Source organism: Schistocerca cancellata, chromosome 8, assembly GCF_023864275.1.
Source record: "Schistocerca cancellata isolate TAMUIC-IGC-003103 chromosome 8, iqSchCanc2.1, whole genome shotgun sequence".
NCBI classification, from domain to species: Eukaryota; Metazoa; Arthropoda; class Insecta; order Orthoptera; family Acrididae; genus Schistocerca; species Schistocerca cancellata.
Genome location: NC_064633.1, coordinates 161776510 through 161798387, shown reverse-complemented (window position 1 = coordinate 161798387; position 21878 = coordinate 161776510). Strand labels below are relative to the sequence as shown.

At 41.7% G+C, this 21878-nt stretch overlaps 1 protein-coding gene across 1 annotated transcript in view; it reads right to left on the bottom strand.

Annotated features, from left to right (window-relative positions):
* Positions 1-21878, bottom strand: part of LOC126094466 (cytochrome P450 6a2-like) — an 89247-nt gene that overhangs the window by 25875 nt on the left and 41494 nt on the right. The window contains exons 4-6 of the mRNA XM_049908854.1: positions 19727-19860; positions 11944-12151; positions 914-1080 (exon numbers count right to left, since the gene is read on the bottom strand). Of these exons, the coding sequence (XP_049764811.1) occupies positions 914-1080; positions 11944-12151; positions 19727-19860 (509 nt within the window). The remainder of the gene's footprint in view (positions 1-913; positions 1081-11943; positions 12152-19726; positions 19861-21878) is intronic.

The window sequence follows — 21878 nt, the reverse complement described above, 5'->3', positions numbered from 1 at the left end:
ACGAGAATGGTGGGGATGAATTTCTTGGAAGAATTATGACAGGTGATGAAACATGGCTCCATCATTTTTCACCAGAGACGAAGAGGCAATCAATGGAGTGGCATCATGGAAATTCACTCAAGGAAAAAAATTCCAAACCACACCTTCTGCTGGAAAAGTTATGGCTACGGTGTTTTTCGATTCCTAGCGACTCTTGCTTGTGGACATCAAGCCAATTGGAAGCACCATAAATTATGATACATTTGTGACGACACTGAAGAAACTTCAAGCTCGACTGAGTCGTGTTCGACCACATCGGCAAAAGCAGGATGTTTTACTGTTGGACGACAATGCACGGCCACATGTCAGTCAAAAAACCATGGAAGCGATCTCAAAACTCGGATGGGCAACACTGAAACACCCGCTTTACAGTCCTGACCTGGCTCCATGTGACTATCATCTCTTTGGGAAACTGAAAGACTCTCTTCGTGGAACAAGGTTTGAAGATGATGACTCTCTTGTGCACGCTGCCAAACAGTGGCTCCAACTGGCTGGTCGAGAATTTTAACGTCCGGGTATACAGACGGTGGTTCCAAGATGACGTAAGGCAGTTGAGAGGGATGGAAATTATGTGGAGAAATTAAAATATTGTTCCTAAAGGATGTATCTACACACTGTAAATCTTTCAAACATGTAGAATAAAACATGGATTAAAAAAAATAGAGAGCATTTCTTTTGGAGTGACCCTCGCATATTGGAACTTAGGCTACGCTCAAGCATTTTGCAGCAAACCGATATTATGGATATTGGTCTGTCTTTATGCGGGACCAAGGGATGTAGAAAGCAGGAATGCAGAAATCCTCATACTTTTCACGTTTCATTTCCCGTGGCAAAATCGTGAGGCGTCTGCGACTGCATTACGGGTGTTACTCACTCGACTTATCGGCGAGCACCTGCCCCTCACTGTCGAGGAAGCCCTTGGTCTTGAGGTCAACCAGCAGCTGCAGGTAGTCTCTGCGCTGCACGTTTCCACTTTCTCTCTGGGCGATTGTGTCCGTCACCAATTTGTGCACGAACTTATGGACCTCCACAGGCATCAACCTACGACATAAGCACGCCAGCATGTACTTCAAAGGGCGTCGGAAACAAGACCTTAACTACGGCGTCATATAGTTTCACACCTACAGCATATTTTTACATCTTACTTAGGAAATAAATAACAATTTCAATATGACAAATATCATGAAAATGATTTGAGTGTCTGTAGTGACAGTGTGAATAAATAATGCTGACTATGATCTAATACAGTTTATATTAGCAGTACTTCTACTCCTGCTGCTGTTGGCACTCATAATAACAACAATAATAATAATAATAATAATAATGGAGACAGATATAAAAAGAATTTATAGGTGTGCAAAATAAACATAGCGAGTTCTGGGAAAATGAAATTTTGAGAGACTACACCGACTAAGAATAATGGGAAATAAAGATTATATGGTTGGAAAGAAGGATATACACGAGGAACGAGTGTGTACAGGGACAATAGTAATCACTGATGAAGTCTTCTCGGGTTATCAGCCGAGTCAATAAAACTTTCCTCGAGAATGGCTCTTCTGAGACTCAGATAAGACGCGCTTTTCAGTAGAGCAAGAAGAAGAAGAGAAGACGTAGGTGAAGAAGGCAAGCGCTCAGCGTTCCTTCCGTATGCTGGACCGCCCACGGCAGAGATTGCTAGCATTTTAGAAAAGAGCAACGTTAGAAGCATTTTTCGCTCATCGCCAAAATCAACAACATGCTGGGCTCGGTGAAGTGTAAACTAGGAATACAGACACATGGAGTCTACAGCATCAGCTGCGAGTGTGGGGAGCAGTACATCGGCCAAAAGCAGCGCTGCTCAGAACACGTAAGGAGCGTTCGCCTAGACTTGAGCAAACAATCTGCAGTGGCGGAACACAGTCTCAACGAAAACCGTCAGCTTTCGAACAAATAAAGCTGTTGTGCAGGGCGAACGGGTTCTGGGATTCTATTTAAAGAGGCCGTAGAGATATGAGTCCATGATAACATTGTCAATCGAGATAACGGTTTCCAACTAGCACCGCATGGGTTGCAGCGATAACAAAAATACAAGAACTCTCCGAAGCGAAACCGGCGAAGGCAGCGGATGGAATGGACAGGACCCACCAAGTGTAGAAGTATGAAACTGAAATTTGGTTGCGGTCATTGCACGTCTCTTCTTTGAAACTGATAAACAACATTTTATTCAAAATGAACCCCATTGCTATTTATATATTTCTCTCACCTTTCCGGCGGGCTGTGAATGCCATGCCAAAAAACAAGTTCTGAATGTGACGCAGAAAGCCGTTTCTCTTCCGTTGGAAGCTATGGGAAAGGTGCAGAACAAAGGAAAATGGGTTCTGCCTGAACTGAATGAAAGACAGTAAGCAAATCCAAAGACCACTTGTGAAATGCTGCTCGCCAAATACGAAAGAAAGTCGTTTCTCCATCGAATAGTGACAGATGATGAAAAATGGATATATTTTGAGAATCTTGTTGTTGTTGTGGTCTTCAGCCCAGAGACAGGTTTGATGCAGCTCTCCATGCTACTCTATCCTGTGCAAGCTTCTTCATCTCGCAGTACCTACTGCAACCTGCATCCTTCTGAATATGCTTAGTGTATTCATCTCTTGGTTTCCCTCTACGATTTTTACCCTCCACGCTGCCCTCCAATACTAAATTGGTGATCCCTTGATGCCTCAGAACATGTCCTATCAACCGATCCCTTCTTCTAGTCAAGTTGTGCCACAAATTTCTCTTCTCCCCAATTCTATTTGATACCTCCTCATTAGTTATGTGATCTACCCATCTAATCTTCAGCATTCTTCTGTAGCACCACATTTCGAAATCTTCTATTCTCTTCTTGTCCAAACTAGTTATCGTCCATGTTTCACTTCCATACTCGATGTTAACAAATTTCTCTTCTTCAGAAACGCTTTCCTTGCCATTGCCAGTCTACATTCTGCTACTTTAAGTGTCTCATTTATTAATATAATTCCCTCACTATCACCCGATTTAATGCGACTACATTCCATTATCCTCGTTTTGCTTTTGTTGATGTTCATCTTATACCCTCCTTTCAAGACACTGTTCATTCTGTTCAACTGCTCTTCCAAGAATCTTGAGCGTCGTAAATCATGGGTGAGTCCAGGCAAACTATCGACATACACTGCAAAACCAAAGCGCTTTGAAAAGAAGACAGTGTTCTGTGTCTGGTGCGATAAGAAAGGTGTCATCTATTATGAGCTGCTAAAACCTGGTGAAAATGTTAACACTGATCGCTACCAACAGCAAATGATCGATTTGAATCGAGCATTAAGTGAAAAACGGCCGGAATGTGGAAGAAGGCAACACAAGGTCATATTGCTCCAAGATAACGCTCCATCACAAACAGCAAAACGGGTCAGGGAAACGATCGCGGCGTTCAGTTGGGAAATACTAGGGCATGTGGCTTATTCTCCAGACTTGGCTCCGTCCGATTATCACGTGTTTCTGTCGCTGGGGCACGCTCTCGCTGTACAAGGCTGCAGTTCGTGTTAAAATGTACAAAAATGTCTCGCTGACGGGTTCGCTTCAAAAAGGAAGAACTGGTTACCTGAAGTCGTTGAAAAATTCCAAATCTTAGGTGCAAGGAGTATATAGAGGGCGATGTACTTGAGGGCAATATTATGGAAATTGAAGAGGATGTAGATGAAGATAAAATGGGAGATACGATTCTGCGGGAAGAGTTTGACAGAGCACTGAAAGACCTGAGTCGAAACAAGGCCCCGGGAGTAGACAGCATTCCATTAGAACTACTGACAGCCTTGGGAGAGCCAGTCCTGACAAAACTTTACCATCTGGTGAGCAAGATGTATGAGACAGGCGAAATACCCTTAGACTTCAAGAAGAATATAATAATTCCAATCCCAAAGAAAGCAGGTGCTGACAGATGTGAAAATTACCGAACAATCAATTTAATAATTCACGGAAGCAAAATACTAACGCGAATTCTTTACAGACGATTGGAAAAACTGGTAAAAGCCGAACTCGGGGAAGATCAGTTTGGATTCCGTAGAAATATTGGAAGACGTGAGGCAATACTGACCATACGACTTATCTTAGAAGCTAGATTAAGGGAGGGCAAACCTACGTTTCTAGCATTTGTAGACTTAAAGAGAGCTTTTGACAATGTTGATTGGAATACTCTCTTTCAAATTATGTAGCTGGCAGGGGTAAAATACAGGGAGCGAGAGGCTATTTACAATCTGTTCAGAAACCAGATGGCAGTTATAAGAGTCGAGGGGCATGAAAGGGAAGCAGTGGTTGGGAAGGGAGTGAGACAGGGTTGTAGCCTGTCCCCGATGTTATTCAATCTGTATATTGAGCAAGCAGTAAACGAAACGCAAGAAAAAGTCGGAGTAGGTATTAAAATCCTTGGAGAAGAAATAAAAACTTAGAGGTTCGCCGATGACACTGTAATTCTGTCAGAGACAGCAAAGGACTTGGAGGAGCAGTTGAACGGAATGGACAGTGTCTTGAAAGGAGGATATAAGATGAACATCAACAAAAGCAAAACGAGGATCATGGAATTTAGTCGAATTAAGTCGGATGATGCTGAGGGGATTAGATTTGGAAATGAGACTCTTAAAGTAGTAAAGGAGGTTTGCTATTTGGGGAGAAAAGTAACTGATGATGGTCCAAGTAGAGAGGATATAAAATGTAGACTGGCAATGGCAAAGAAAGCGTTTATGAAGAAGAGAAATTTGTTAACATCGAGTCTAGTTTTAAGTGTCAGGAAGTCATTTGTGAAAGTATTTGTATGGAGTGTAGCCATGTATGGAAGTGAAACATGGACGATAACTAGTTTGGACCAGAAGAGAAAGAAGCTTTGGAAATGTGGTGCTACAGAAGAATGGTGAAGATTAGATGGGTAGATCACCTAACTAATGTGGAGGTATTGAACAGAATAGGGGAGAAGAGGAGTTTGTGGCACAATTTGACAAGAAGAAGGGACCGGTTGGTAGGGCATGTTCTGAGGCATCAAGGGATCACCAATTTAGCATTGGAGGGCAGCGTGGAGGGTAAAAATCGTAGAGGGAGACCAAGAGATGAATACACCAAGCAGATTCAGAAGGAAGCAGGTTGCAGTAGGTACTGGGAGATGAAAAAGCTTGCACAGGATAGAGTACCATGGAGAGCTGCATCAAACCAGTTTCAGGACTGAAGACCACAACAACAACAACATTATGTTTGAGTATAATGGCTTTTCTAGAGACTAGAAATCTACTCTGTAGGAATCAGCATGGGTTCCGAAAAAGACAATCGTGTGAAACCCAGCTCGCGCTATTCGTCCACGAGACTCAGAGGGCCATAGACACTGGTTCCCAGGTAGATCCCGTGTTCCTTGACTTCCGCATGGCGTTCGATACAGTTCCCCACAGTCGTTTAACGAACAAAGTAAGAGCATATGGACTATCAGACCAATTGAGTGATTGGATTGAAGAGTTCCTAGATAACAGAACGCAGCATGTCATTCTCAATGGAGAGAAGTCTTCCTAAGTAAGAGTGATTTCAAGTGTGCCGCAGGGGAGTGTTGTAGGACCGTTGCTATTCACAATATACTTAAATGACCTTGTGGATAACATCGGAAGTTCACTGAGGCTTTTTGCAGATGATGCTGTGGAACATCGAGAGGTGATAACAATGGAAAATTGTACTGAAATGCAGGAGGATGTGCAACGAATTGAGGCATGGTGCAGGAAATGGCAATTGAATCTCAATGTAGACAAGTGTAATGTGCTGCGAACTAGGCATTAACAGTGATTTAAAATGGAATGATCATGTAAAGTTGATCGTCGGTAAAGCAGATGCCAGACTGAGATTCATTGGATAATCCTAAGCAAATGCAACCCGAAAACAAAGAGTGTGGTTACAGTACACTTGTTCGGCCACTGCTTGAATATTGCTCACCAGTGTGGGATCCGTACCAGATAGGGTTGACAGAAGAGATAGAGAAGATCCAACGGAGAGCAGCGCGCTTCGTTACAGGATGATTTAGTAATCGCAAAAGCGTTACGGAGATGATAGATAAACTCCAAGACTTTGCGGGAGAGATGCTCAGTAGCTCGATACGGGCTTTTGTTGATGTTTCGAGAACACACCTTCACCGAGGAGTCAAGCAGTATATTTCTCCCTCCTACGTATATCTCGCGAAGAGACCACGAGGATAAAATCAGAGAGATTAGAGCCCACACAGAGGCATACCGACAATCTTTCTTTCCACGAACAATTCGATACTGGAATAGAAGGGAGAACCGATAGAGGTACTCAAAGTATCCTCCGCCATACACCGTAGGTGGTTTGCGGAGTATGGATGTAGATGTAGATGTAGATGTAAAAGTATCCGTTAGTCTGGGTTCCTAGAGCTCCCTCTGTGCATCCCCCGTGGGCTATACCATGTCCTGTCATACGGATGGACCTCTTTTGTGGCCCCAAGAAGGATGCTGAATCTATCCTTCTCCGTCACCTGTTTCCTTCAATCCGTCACGATTATTCTAATTCAATAAGCATCTAGACGGATGAGTCGAAAGTCAACGACAGGGTGGGTTAAGTTTTCCACATGCAAGGGGAAACGAGAAGCACTATCTGCCAAGTGGACACTCCAGAGTTGGTTGCCATCTCTCAGGCTTTGCGGTACGCTAAAGCCCACGCCAAGACGATCTTTCTGATCTGTAGCGATTCCATAATTTGCTTAAAAGGCATAACTCTGTGCTATCCAGGACCTACTGACTGACCTCTAGAGCTCTGGAAAGACAGTGACCTTCATCTGGTCACCGAGCCAGATAGGCATTCCAGGGAAAGGACTCGCCGACTGTCTAGCTAAAGACGCAGCCACACGAGACTTCTCCACGAGTTTCTTTTACCTCAGGACGACCCTTTTGACTGCAGCTGCAGTTGTCTACCGACGACAGCGCGTCTTCTCATTGAGTGTGCCTTGCTGGCCGATCTGCGGCACACTCGCAGATTGCCAACCTCGCAACCTGGGGTGCATACGGATGACGTGACAGCCACTACCAAAGTGTTGCATTTCAAGAGGGAGAGCGAATGTTATTCTAACCTTTAATACTCTTCCACCTCCAATGTTAGGGGTGGTCGTGGGGACGAGAGCCTCCCACTGTGACGGGTACCCACCGAGAAACCACAGGTTACTTTCTGCCACTCTCGGATTGTTGTGTCTTTAGACTCTCCTGTGCAAAGTAATGCCTGGGTTAGGCGCTCAGTCCGGAACCGCGCGACTGCTACGGTCGCAGGCTCGAATCCTGCCTCGGGCATGGATGTGTGTGATGTCCTTAGGTTAGTTAGGTTTAAGTAGTTCTAAGTTCTAGGGAACTGATGACCAGAGAAGTTAAGTCCCATAGTGCTCAGAGCCATTTGAACCATTTAATGCCTGGGTTATCTCTGTTTTATTTTACCTGTCGTGTTACAGCCACTTTCACACTTTTTTAAACTTTAATTTACTTATATAGTTTGAGCAACCAGGTCTCCATTTTTTCGCTTTTTACCTTTTTACATGTGACATGTTACAAAAGTACATGGTGCTCTCCAGATGGTAAAACAGTAAATCAGATTGACCATGTTATGACAGATCAACGTTTCACTTCATTTATAAGAGATGTCAGAACGTATAGAGGAGCTGAAATTGGCTCGGAGCATGTCCTCGTTGAAGGAAACATGAAAATCAAGATGATTTGGAATCAACAACCAAAAGCCACACCAAAACCTAATTTAGACATCGAACGGCTTAAGGAACTGTCTGTTAAAGAAACCTATGTGATTGAAATAAATAACTGATTTACAGCATTGCAAGAAGCTGAGGAGGAAAATAGTGTCGAGAAGGCTTGGGAAAGAATAAAGACTGTAGTAACAGACGCAGCAGAAAAAACACTGGGCAAGAAAAAGAAAACGAAGAAACAGAAATGGTTCATCGAAAAGTGTCAGAGAGCAGCAGAAAGGAGGAAAGAAGACAGGATGCTATGGTTGCATAATAAAGAGAGTGAGGACAGGAGGGAGAAGTTCAATGCGGTGGAAGAGAAACAGCAAGAGTTCTGCCAACAGAGAACAGGAAATATCCAACTGGTGTCCTAGAATCTATAGAAGTGGAAAGCAGGAATAGAAACTCAAAGAAGTTGTTTCAGTAAATAAAGGAAAGTAAGAGAGGTTACCAAAGTGAAAACCTATTTATAAAAGATAAAAATTAAAATATGCTAACGCAGCTGGAAGGCATCCTAGAAAGATGGAAAGAGTATTTCTCACAAATATTAAATTGCACTGATTCGAACATAGCCCTCAATTACGCAATGTCTGAGAGTGACAACATTAATAACGACGAATGTAGAATCACAGAACAGGAAAGTGGCCGTGCGGTTAAAGGCGCTGCAGTCTGGAACCGCAAGACCGCTACGGTCGCAGGTTCGAATCCTGCCTCGGGCATGGATGTTTGTGATTTCCTTAGGTTAGTTAGGTTTAACTAGTTCTAAGTTCTAGGGGACTAATGACCTCAGCAGTTGAGTCCCATAGTGCTCAGAGCCAACCACAGAACAGGAAGTGATCCACTCCATTCAACAGTTCAAAAACAACAAAGCAGCAGGCGAGGACCAGGTATCAGCAGAGATGTTAGAAGAAGGTGGAAGCAAACTACACAAAGAAATTTATAACCTTATCACAATGATCTGGAAAACTGAAACGCTGCCTGAAGATTGGAAAACTGCAATAATTTGTCCCACACACAAGAAAGGAAACAGAATGGAATGTGGAAATTACAGAGGATTCAGTTTGCTGAACGTAACATACAAAATCCTGTCAATGACCATTCTGGAAAAACTTAAACCTTATGCGGAAAACATTATTCAAGATTACCAGGCTGGATTTCGAACAAACCGCTCCACAACTGATAATTTGTTTACTATACGACACATATTTGAGAAATACTGGGAATTTAACTAAAACATCCACTGTCTCTTCATTGACTTCCAGCGAGTCTACGGCAGCATCTACAGAAGTAGCCTCTAAAACACCTTGCGAGAATTTAGTGTATCCAGTAAAATCATTAGGATGATACAACTGTGCATGGATGGCTCCCAGGCAGCAGTGAAATTCCGAGGATCCATATCCCCCACCTTTCCAATTAAAACAGGCTTACGACAGGGAGACGCTCTTTCATGTGTCGTCTTCAACCTTGCATTAGAGAAAGTGGTTCGGGAGAGTAATTTACATCTATACAATGGTCTCCGATTCGAACACAGTGAAGTAAAACTCCTGGCTTATGCAGATGATATAGTGTTGCTGAGTGAAACTGAAGAAGAACTGAAAGACATATACAGATATCTCAGGCAGAGTGCCAGCAAAATCGGGCTTTTGTTTAACCAAGAGAAAACCGAATATATGGAAATAGTCGAGTCATAAACCCAAATCCTTACTTTGAAATTGATCAACAATCTAAATTCAGAAAAGTTCTCCAGTTTAAATACCTTTGATCACGTTTCAACAGTAAAAATATCATAACAATGGATATAAATGAAAGAATAGCCTCAGGGTCGAGATGTCTGTACTCACTAATCAACCCACTCAAAAGTAAAGCTTTGTCAATCACCACAAAGATGAAGACATACAACACTGTTATCTGCCTCATAGTACTGTACGGTTCAGAAAGCTGGACGCTTACAAAGAATGAAAGAGAAAAACTGAATGTTTTTGAAAGAAAAGTAATGAGAAAAATCTGGGGACCTGTGTTGGAGAATGACATATGGAGAATTCGAAAGAACAATGAAATTTATCAGTTAATGAAGCAACCCACTATCATCCAGAAATTAAAAAGTAGGAGACTGCAATGGGCTGGACATGTGACCAGTATGGAAAACAACAGAATCACCAAGACAGCATTTGAAGGAACTCTCCAGTCAACAAGACCATTAGGCCGACCTCGTAAAAGGTGGAAAAATGACATAGAGAAGGACATCGCAGCATTAGGAATTTCCGCAGGGTGGAGAGAGGCTGCGAGGGTTAGAAGGCGGTGGAAGCAGATCGTTGATGCAGCGCGTGGACTACAGGGCCTGTGATCACTGAGAAGAGAGAGAGAGAGAGAGAGAGAGAGAGAGAGAGAGAGAGAGAGATGTTTCGCTCATGATAAGGAGGGACTGATGACACAGGCGTTTAGTACCTTTAAACATATAATCATCATCATCATCATCATTCACCTCATCTGCAAGTGGATATACTGAATTGATTCCTTCTGGGTGGGCACCATGCCCACATTAAATTTAAAGAGCTACATCGTTTCTACCAGGCTATAATTTTAAATTGTTCTTATAACATGTGTATGCAAAAACGCAGGTGACACATATAGCACTCGCTGTTATTATTTTGCTGTAAAACAATTTTAGTCATTGTTATACGTTTTACAGGATTCATTAACCGAATTGGTTAAAGCACGCGTTACCATCTTATTAAAAAAGGGAAAAAGAAACAGTGAATTGGATTCCTTAAGCATCAGTAATAATAAGGGACCAGATAAACAAGATGAATTTCAGGGTGTGGGTGCACAGTCCAGAGTCGACAAAAACGCGTAACTCGTGATTTCGCAGCATAAAACTGATAGCCGTGATTCAGGGCCCGATCATGGACTCTCCAGGCAGCCCCATGAATTTGGCGCTCAGCGGTTCGCATTGATGCAGAAACATAGTAGAGGCGAAGGTCATCCACTTACAGTGACGGAGGGTCTGTGTGGCCCACTGCACTTGCGATACCATTGATGGCGATAGCAAAGTGCATTAGAAGAGCTGGAGTCTGTCATGAATGGCATTAGATGCGACGAGATAGAAGCAGATGGGTATCTTGCATACTAAATTGAAATATTTAAGCAACTACAGTGGACAACGTCATGTCGAGGTCATTACGGGCGACGGCCAAGCATACTTAGAGAAGAACTGGAAAACAAGATTCTATTCTCCAATGAGACTTTCACTCTGCAGCGGAGACTGCGCTGAAATGAAACTTCCTGGCAGATTAAAACTGAGTGCCCGACCGAGACGCGAACTCGGGACCTTTGCCTTTCGCGGGCAAATGCTCTACCATCTGAGCTACCGAAGCACGACATACGCCCGGTCCTCACAGCTTTACTTCTGCCAGTACCTCGTCTCCTACCTTCCAAACTTTACAGAAGCTCTCCTGCGAACCTTGCAGAACTAGCACTCCTGAAAGATAGGATACTGCGGAGACATGGCTTAGCCACAGCCTGGGGGACGTTTCCAGAATGAGATTTTCACTCTGCAGCGGAGTGTGCGCTGATATGAAACTTCCTGGAAGATTAAAACTGTGTGCCCGGCCGAGACTCGAACTCGCAGGAGAGCTTCTGTAAAGTTTGGAAGGTAGGAGACGAGATACTGGCAGAAGTAAGACTGTGAGGACCGGGCGTGAGTCGTGCTTCGGTAGCTCAGATGGTAGAGCACTTGCCCGCGAAAGACAAAGGTCCCGAGTTCGAGTCTCGGTCGGCCACACAGTTTTAATCTGCCAGGAAGTTTCAAGGGTCTATTGTCAGATTAAGAAACAGCAAGTCATCCATTTGAGTCTATTTAGGAAAATAACAGAATGCCTTATTCAGAATGCCCAGAGACTGATCTGAGGCAGTTTCTCCCGCATAAATGTTATTCTCCCTCATAAATGCCATGTTCCATCTAAGGGAGTAAATCCACATTTCATGCCGACAAGACACACCACCAGTGAGCGCCAATAGAAACGAATAATCTTCCAGACCAGTCAGACCAAATACCACACAGCATTTTGGAGATTATAGAGAAAATAATGTCTGTAGATATTTATGAGCGCTCAAGATGCTTCTCGAAGAAGCTTCGGTAATAATAATAACAGTACCTTAGACGGAGAAGCGCAGCCAATTTCGGTGACGTAGCCGTGACAAAGATCGTCAAAATGGTCATGAGGGTTGGCTCAAGAAGCTTCTCAAACATTTTTTGTAAAGGCGAGTGCTCGTCCTCAAGGGCGCGTCCTCTGACGCCCAGCGCACACGACGAAACCACGTCGGCCGTGTACCGCATGCACAGACGCCACGCCTCCAACCCGTCTGAAATAATAATAATAATAATGACCTACTCATTTGGAGTAGTGAAATGGAGTAACACAGACCTAGAAGCACTCAATACACTTACACGATCACAATGCCACAAATATAGAATACATCACATACATCCAGCAACAGAAAGATTCACATTAAGCAGAAAGGAAGGAGGAAGGGGATTTATCGACCCTTAAAAATCGACATTATGGACAGGTAGACAATTTAAGAAAATTCTTTCTAGAACGAGCAGAAACTAGCAAAATACACAAAGCAATCACTCATATAAATACATCGGCTACGCCACTGCAATTTCATAACCACTTCTACAACCCTCTAGATCACATAACATCAACAGATACGAAGAAAGTAAATTGGAAAAAGAAACTACATGGCAAGCACCCATATCATCTAACACAGCCACACATCGATCAAGACGCATCCAACACATGGCTAAGAAAAGGCAATATATACAGTGAGACGGAAGGATTCATGATTGCAATACAGGATCAAACAATAAATACCAGATATTACAGCAAGCATATTATTAAAGATCCCAATACCACAACAGATAAATGCAGACTTTGCAAACAACAAATAGTAACAGTAGATCACATCACAAGCGGATGTACAATACTAGCAAATACAGAATACCCCAGAAGACATGACAATGTAGCAAAAATTATACATCAACAACTTGCCATACAACGTAAACTAATAAAACAACACGTTGCCACATACAAGTATGCACCACAAAATGTACTGGAGAATAATGAATACAAATTATACTGGAACAGAACCATTATAACAGATAAAACAACACCACATAACAAACCTGACATCATACTCACCAATAAAAAGAAGAAATTAACACAACTAATCCAAATATCCATACCCAATACAACAAATATACAAAAGAAAACAGGGGAAAGAATTGAAAAATACATCCAACTGGCTGAGGAAGTCAAGGACATGTGGCATCAGGATAAAGTTGGCATTATACCAATTATACTATCAACTACAGGAGTCATACCACACAGTATCCACCAGTACATCAACGCAATACAGCTACATCCAAACTTATATATACAATAAATCCGAAATTATTGATACATGTTCAATCACCAGAAAGTTCCTAAATGCAATATAACAAATACCGTACAGTTAAAAGGAAGTCACGCTTGATCAAGGTCCGCGTCACTTTCCATTTTTGACCAGACATAACGTCTGAGAAGAGAAAGAATAATAATAATAATGCATAAGTACTAAATAAGACACAACACAAAAATAAGTCGCTGTAGAACACGAAACACCAAGTGGAATTAATTATTTCAATTTTAGAATTTCTAATAGATACAAGAAACATAGTTGTGAAATTCACAGAAAGCCAAGAACTGTGAACTAGATATTGAAAGACCCCTTGCCAAGCGGCCGTAAAAGTTTCTCGGTTTAGCCACGACACCATAGAAATTAGTGTAGGTGACATTCAGTATAAGTGCTCAGGCTTACCACCCGAGACTACGCTACTTACGTTAACCCCTTCCTGAGTTATCTTAAGGGGGGTAGGACGTCAAACGCGCCGACTTGGAGCAGGAGAGGCACCACACGACATTTTAATTTCCACTGTCTATCCTTTTACAAATAAATTCATAAAACTTTGTCAACACGACCAGGAAGGATTCAGGATTCAAACTCATAGCAATGTAAGTTCAAAAGTATAACAAAATAATTTATTTTTTTCGTGTGAAATTTCATCATTTTTTGACTTACTATTGGCTGCATTTGTTGCTATAGGTACACTTTTCTTCACAAGTAAGAGAGATCCTTCGATGAATTTTGCACAGCATACAAACCATACTTACAGGTGTATGAAACTCTAGAATTTATTTAATTAATGAAAAAATGAATGAGCTGTTACATTTTAAACTTGATGCTTATAAAAACTCAAATTTAATGGTTAATTATCTCAATTTTTAGCACAGTTATTAATAGATTTGGAAAATTCTAAAGTTTCATACACCTGTAAGTATGTTTTGTATGTTGTGCAAAATTCATCGAAGAATCTCCCTTACTTATGAAGAAAAGTGTACCTATAGCAACAAATGCAGCCAATAGTAAGTGAAAAAATGATGACATTTCACAGGTAAAAAAATATTTATCATTATTTAATTAATGAAAAAATGAATGAGCTGTTACATTTTAAACTTCATGTTTAGAAAAAACTCAAATTTAATGGTTAATTATCTCAATTTTTAGCACATTTTTTAATAGATTTGGAAAATTCTAGAGTTTAATACACCTGTAAGTATGGTTTGTATGCTGTGCAAAATTCATCGAAGAATCTCCCTTACTTATGAAGAAAAGTGTACCTATAGCAACAAAGCAGCCGATAGTAAGTGAAAAAATGACATTTCACATGTAAAAAATATATTTTGTTATAGTTTTGAACTTCCACTGCTATGAGCCTGAATCCTGAACCCTTCCTGGTCATGCTGACAAAGTTTTATGAATTTATTTATAAAAGTATAGACAGTTGAAATTAAAATGTCCTGTGGTGCCTCTCCTGCTCCAAGTCGGCCAGTTTGACGTCCTACCCCTCTTAATGATTCGGCATGTAAGATTTCCTCCTACCAGTTTTCTTACAAGCTCTTGTAGATGAAGTCTCTCTAAGCAGCTATTTTTAGCGCATTGGATACATTAGAAGGTGCAAGCAGGTGGCTTGCGATTATAAGTGGTTGTGCGGGTAGCTAATTTACTTGAAATAAGTCCGGGGATGCCATTACGAAGCATTTATTAGCGAACGCCGTAAAACAGTTAGAGTGAAACAGTTTAAAACAATTCGTCTCAGAAAGTTAATGAAATTCGAGAGCTTGGTAAAACCGACTATTACAGAAGAACACGCTTTGAGTACGTCTTATCGTCGTCTGAATAGATTGGTGCACAGTCGAAATCTCCTGCATACTTCGTAAAACTTCGCAGCTATTCGTACATCGTCGTGTCTTAACAGTATTCATTTGTCTACTAATTAAACTGGATTACTGCATAGTGGTACTGTCGAATTAAAGATACGACGACTCTTAGGCTCATCGTGGTATTTGCAATGACAAAGGTAAACGGGTAACTAATATTTAATAAACAAAATGTTGAGTTTCGCACTGGAACGCCTGTGGTTTCCCTACGTATCGGTCGTCAAACAAAATTTTCCTCGTAGCCCGCGTACCTTTGCCCATTCCAGTGGCTCGCTACTGTGCCGTACGATTTATTCGTCTCCAGTGGCTCCGTGAGAACCAGCTTTTAATTCGGTGCTAACGTACTCTGCACCACTGCGTAAGGCAGCGTATTACTTCTACTAGCTGCAGAGCCCCAGTGAAATGAAAAATTTAGAAAATAAAATTGCGTCCAAAACAAGAGTCATCTCAAAGTCTTCCCGCCAGCGAGACCAACATAAAATGGCATGCTTCAAATCCATAATTAACTGTAAGCTCATATATTAATGAATAAAACTAAAATACATTAAAAATAAAAATTATAAATTCAGTTACATTCAGCATTAGATACTATTCTGCTTTAATACATAAAATACTTTACAAAAAAGAATTAGACGAACCAGTTGTGAACGGCCACTCACAAACAAGAAATCAATTTTGCAAAGCTGCCTTTCTGAGGTAAGGTTTTTTAGCTAATCGCCAAGCTCTTTAAGACATGTGGCGTAAGAATGTTTCCACACCAACAGTAAGATACAAAATAAAATTATTTATAGTATCAAACACTGTGTAATAATACAAGTACAAACTTATATGCAACTTGTGTCCAAGCTTCTATATTTGACAAACTGACAGAAACTTCGCTACAAGATTCTTTGAGCGTACTGATGTACTCCATCTTAACAACCTGCAGAAATCCAATTTTGCTATACATCTTACCCAACGTAGCCGTTCCGCAAATAGCAAAGACCAGAATCTTCAAGCACTTCATCTTGCTCACAAAGGCTTCTTGAACAAATTTAAATTTTTATCAACACACATATAACATAAGAATACCTTCTCAATGATCAAACTGAAAATGAGAAGAAATTTTTGGCGCAGTACTTCTAAGGTTTATAGCGAACAGCTAATCATACAACCCGCCCACTCACCCCTCCCCCCCCCCCCCCCCCCGCAACCGTTACTTTACTGTGCTTGTACCTGCCAGTAATCTACCAAATTATAGTTCTTGTGTAACTTTGGTTAAAACATTAAAAAAAAAACAATGACACGTATTGACAGCTGTTTCACCCATCAGTAACTTGACGCGATCTGTCAACTAGAAGATGTTATTTTTTATTACATCGGCCATAATGCAATAACTCAAGGTCATGTAACGTAAGATTAGAGACAATGCAGCATCTTACGTCCAAGTTTTGAATTTTCTGAGCCTGAATTTCCTGTAACGCTACTTGTCAACATTCATGTTAATACCAGCCTGGTTCAATATTTTTTCCCCACACAGCAAATATACAGGGGGAGTCACGCAAGATGTAAAGCCCCTTTTATTTCGTACCGCTTACACAGATCGAAACTCGGTTTACAGCAAATGTTAGAACGTCGAGGGGCACGTATTTTTTGTTTGGTTAATGTTTTCGACATTAGTATCAACAAAGATATTGAAGCATGTACGATTTTTTTAATGGAACCGTATACTTTTTATAGCTGAATTCGACAGCTCTTCCTCAGAAGTACTGGGACCCGCATAAGAGCCAGCCATGACAAGTTGTTCCACTTACTTCGCAACATATGAGACAAGAGAACACGCTCAGATTGCAAGAAGAATGTAGTTCAAAATAAAACAGGATCTGACACGTTGTGCACATTACCGAAATAATAGTAGAGTAAGTTATAGTTGCAAAATACTGACTCAAGTTACTTACAGAAAAATGGAAAAAATGCTGGTAGCCGACCTTGGGGAAATTCAGTTTGGCATCTGAAGAAAAGTAGGAACACGCGAGGCAATGCGACCTTACAGCATACTGTAGAAAAATAAATAAAAATGGCAGACCAACGTTTCTAGTATTTGGAAATGAAGAAAGCTTTTGTCACTGTTGGCGAGAACACGTTCTTTCAAATTCAACAAGTAGCAGCCGTAAAATACAGGGAGAGGAATGTTATATACAACTTGTACAGACCGCAGTTGTAGGAATCGAAGGCATGAAAGGGAAGCAATGGTTGAAAAGAGAGTAAGACAGGGTTGTAGCCTATTCCAGATGTAATTCAATCTGTACATTGAGCGAGCAGTAAAGGGAGCCGAAGAAAAACTGTAGAAGGAATTAACGTTCACGGAGACGAAATAAAAACTTTGAGGTTTCCCGACGACATTGTAATTCTGTCAGAGACAGCAAAGGACTTGGAAAAGCAATTGAATGGGATAGATAGTGTCTTGAAATTAGGATTTAAGATGGATATCAACAAAAGAGAAACAATTGTAATGGAATGCAGTCGAATTAAATTAGGTGATGCTGAGGACCTTTGATTAGGAAATGAGACACCAAAAGTAGCTGACGAGTTCTACTATTTGGGAGTTAAAATACCGGATGATGACCGAAATACAGAGGCTTTAAAATATAGACTGGAAATGGCAGAACATAGCGATTCTGAAGGAGAGAAATTTGTTAATATCGAATATAAACTTAAGTGTTAGGTATTTGTGTGCAGTGTAGCCTTGTACGGTAGTGAAACAAGGATGACAGGTAGCTCAGACAAGAAGAGAATAGAAGCTTTTGAAATGTGGCACCACAGAGAAATGTTGAAAATCGATGGGTAGATGAGTAAATAGCGAGGAGATATTGAATGGAATTGGGGAGAAACATTATGGCAGGAATCTGTCGATAGGACACATCCTGAGGGATTAGTTTCGTAATGGAGTGAAGTATGGTGCCTAAACATTGTGGAGGGAGACCATGGGACGAATACGTTGAGGAGGCTCAAATAGATGCACGTTGCTGTAGTTAATTGGAGATGAAGAGATATGCACAGGATAGACTCGTGAGAACAGCTGCATCAAACCAGACTTCGGGCTGAGGACTACAGCAGCAACAACAACAATAACAACAACAGTTTCTGTAACGTGCTATTACTCGCTTACCATCCCACACCAGCCAATCGTTGCCTATACGAAACCTTAAGCAGCTAATTAAATTCTCATCCCTTCTCAAATTGCTGCAGGAATTCAACGCACCCTAGAAACTTTATCGGCAGAATCCTACATTGTTCCTACTCCTCTTCCAATATGGGTCGCTGCCAACTATCAACACGCACTTCATTCTATTCATCACCACACACTTCATGTCTCAAAGTAACGTTAACCAAATTTTGTGTTATGATCTCCTTCACCTTTTCCTCTTTCTCCCGTAAATCAAGGCTCTGTTATCTACCCCTCAATACCACATTTCACAGCTCCCACTCCATATCCGACTCTCAAATATACATTAAAGCGCTTCCGCGAACGTAATACCAAGTTCCTGTTACCTGCTTTGTTTCATTCCAACATATCCACTCATTTATCCACCTACAATTACCACGAGCAACTGTTCATTCACTTGTGTGCACAGCCATCAAATAGTAAACACAGTTTATTTATAAAAAGACTTTAGACATATTAACCCTTTATCTGTAACCTCGTGCAGTATTTTAAAACAGAGCTGTAAGTCGAAAATACATCATGTTGGCAGAAGATTGCTCTACGGACAGATGATCGCCTGCCCTCATGGTGGGGGAATGAAATTCTGTATAATAGAAAAATAATTATAATGCTCTGTCTGTAGATCTTATCAGTTTGACATTACTGTGAATAGTGGCAATATTTTTTCTAGTAACAATGTACTGCTGTATAAAAAATAAATAAATATACAACTGTACGAGTTATGCCAAGTAACAAATATGTGTCCAGGATCGCAACAGCGAGTGTAACACTTAGTCACAGTGACAACACCAGTAAAGTGAACCAAAAGCACAAACTGCTAGGCCATCACGACTCCGAAACGTTTATCTAGGTCTAATCAGTATTCTTACTGCCACGCTGCTACGTTTCACAACCGTTTAAGTAGTATATACTTATATGGATATGGTGTCTGTTCCTTCGAAGATGTCCGAAGGAACAGACACCGTATCCATATAAGTATATAGTTCTGGCAGTACCGGCCATGACCTCCTTCTTCTGTGCGAATGCACACATATTCCCCGGACTCTTACGGGACTTGGTAAGAATGTCTTCCACGAGCAATGAGTGTGTTGGGTAGGGACACTACGAATGTAGTGTGTGGACATACAAGGTGAGAATGTGGGTCTCGCGGGAGGCGTGCGCGAGATAGTCCCTGCAGTCGCGCTATTTTCTGTGCCCTCGGTTGCTCAGATAGATAGAGTGTCTGTCATGTAAGCACGAGATCCAGGGTTCGAATCCCAGTCGGGGCACACATTTTCACCTGTCCGTTGATCTATAGCAACGCCCGTTAGCAGCTGAAAGTATTAAATTAGTTCTAATTTCGTTTAAGTAGTAGGTCTTGTTGGCTACATTTGGATCGTGGCTGTAAACCACAATGATTGCATGAAATACCTGAACTAGCTTTTGGCCCCTCTTCTTTCAGCACTCGCACCATGTTATCGCAGACGTCTTTGATCAGCAGGAACATGGGTTTCAGGCGGCTAGCTGTGAACGACGGACTCAGCTGAGACCGGACTTTCCTCCACCTGCAAACAAGATGCTTACGCTACGGACAGAGGTACACAAAACTACACCGTACTACTCAGACAAATTTGGAAGACGGAGAGGTAACTTTTTGTCTGGACAATTACTTCTAGTCCACAGCTAACATTTTTAATAAAAATTAGAATCAAGTGTGATGCAGAAGGCAAATGTATTTACATGTGTTGATAATTTCATGAGCATGTCAGCTGTGAAATGGGCTTGTAACATTAATAGTGTAAAAAGAATAACACGTTTAGTTTGACATGTGGAATAATCGGGTCTACTGCCGGATGTTTGTGTCGCTCTGGCACAATATTTCGGCCACGTAACTCGTTGCCTTCTTCAGGTGCTACCTGAGACTGCCGTATTGGAGGATCCTGTCCAGTATTTATGCCCAGAGTGCGCTGAGTGCTCTCTCTGCCGTCCGCGCCCGCCTGGCGCTGCCTGTAATGTGTTATCTCTTCTCCGGTGACAGAGCGACACAAACATCCTGCAGTAGACCCGATTATTCCACATGTCAAGATCTCGCCGGGAAAGCCTGAAGAGTTACACGTTTACGTTTGTTATTAAAACAACCACCTCTTATGTTTTCGATAATCTGTAGGGTCCAACATCTAGCTATTTATCGAAGATAATCATAATAGATTGTAAACCCACTGTGTTTGTATACACACTCGGAAGACAAGCTCGGATGTCAACATATAACTTCGTCACATACACACAGTTGACGGATATGTAGATGATTGCAGTTGTCTGCGACAGGTACAGTGGCCACCACAGTGCATTCGTGTTGTTCGTCTTTTGTGTTGTTACAAGGCACTGTGGGGTACACAAGGGCATGAGCTATGTCAGACGTTGAGCGATCATTCTGAGTGACAAGAAGATGCTGCGTCCGAGTGTGAGACAGCGTTATCAGCATGTTGGCCGGCTGATCGAATAGCGCAGTATCCAGATTTGTGGATTATTTGGATATGACAGTGCCCCGATGTTGGACAGCATGCGAATGTGGGGACAGGTATACTGGTCATCAAGGTTCTTGTGGACTACGTCTGACCGCCACAAGGAAGGATCGTCGTTCTATGCACTAAGCACAATTTAATTCCTTACGTCTGCTGCTGCCATCCGAGAACAAGTATTGCACTGACTGCAACATTCTGTATCATCCCACACCACCGGTCAGAGAGTAGCAGCGGCTGGAATAGGGATTTACCATCCGAAGGGTAGGTTGCCGTTAACACCACGACAAAAACAGCTGCAATTCAAGTGGTGCCTTCACCAGAAAGGATGAACGGCGTCGTATTGTGTCTAGCAGTGAATCGCTGTTTTGCATTATGCCGGATGGCCATCGTCGGCGATCTGGGCACACTCGTGTCACTCCTGCCGTCAAATTGTTGGGAGCCATCGCGTACCACTTTTGGTAACGGCTGGTAGTTTTTGAGTAAAAAACGGCAGAACAGTACGTTACGAACATCCTGCGTCCTCTTAAAAGTTACATCTTACACTACAGTATAGTGATGCCATTTTTCAACAGCACAATGCTCGTCCACACATGTTACGTGTCTCTATGAAGTGTCTGTATGATGTAGAGGAACTCTGGTGGCCTGCAAGATCCTCTGATCTGTGGGACCAACTCTTACGCCGGCTGCATCTCAGTGCTGTTACGCATTATATCAAAGACCAGTGACAACAGTTCTGAGCCAACTTACATCCAGGCCAAATTGATAACTGTGTTCATACTTTGAAGTTCTTTGCAAATTTGACTTGATTTTGTAATCACTGAAGGAACATCACATATCACCTCGATCCATGAAGTTTCCATTGCGTTTCCTCCTGCTCTTTTGCTTCACTTTTTTCTTGGTCAAGATCTTTACAAGACCGGTGATTTACGAAGAAAGATATTAAAATGAGGTATTGTTGGGCAACCGAACATTTAACACCGTTTACAGATTTCGTATTCGTTTTTTGAAACCTCTGAGTATATTCTCAGACTCAATACGCCATGACGCACTACAATCGGCTT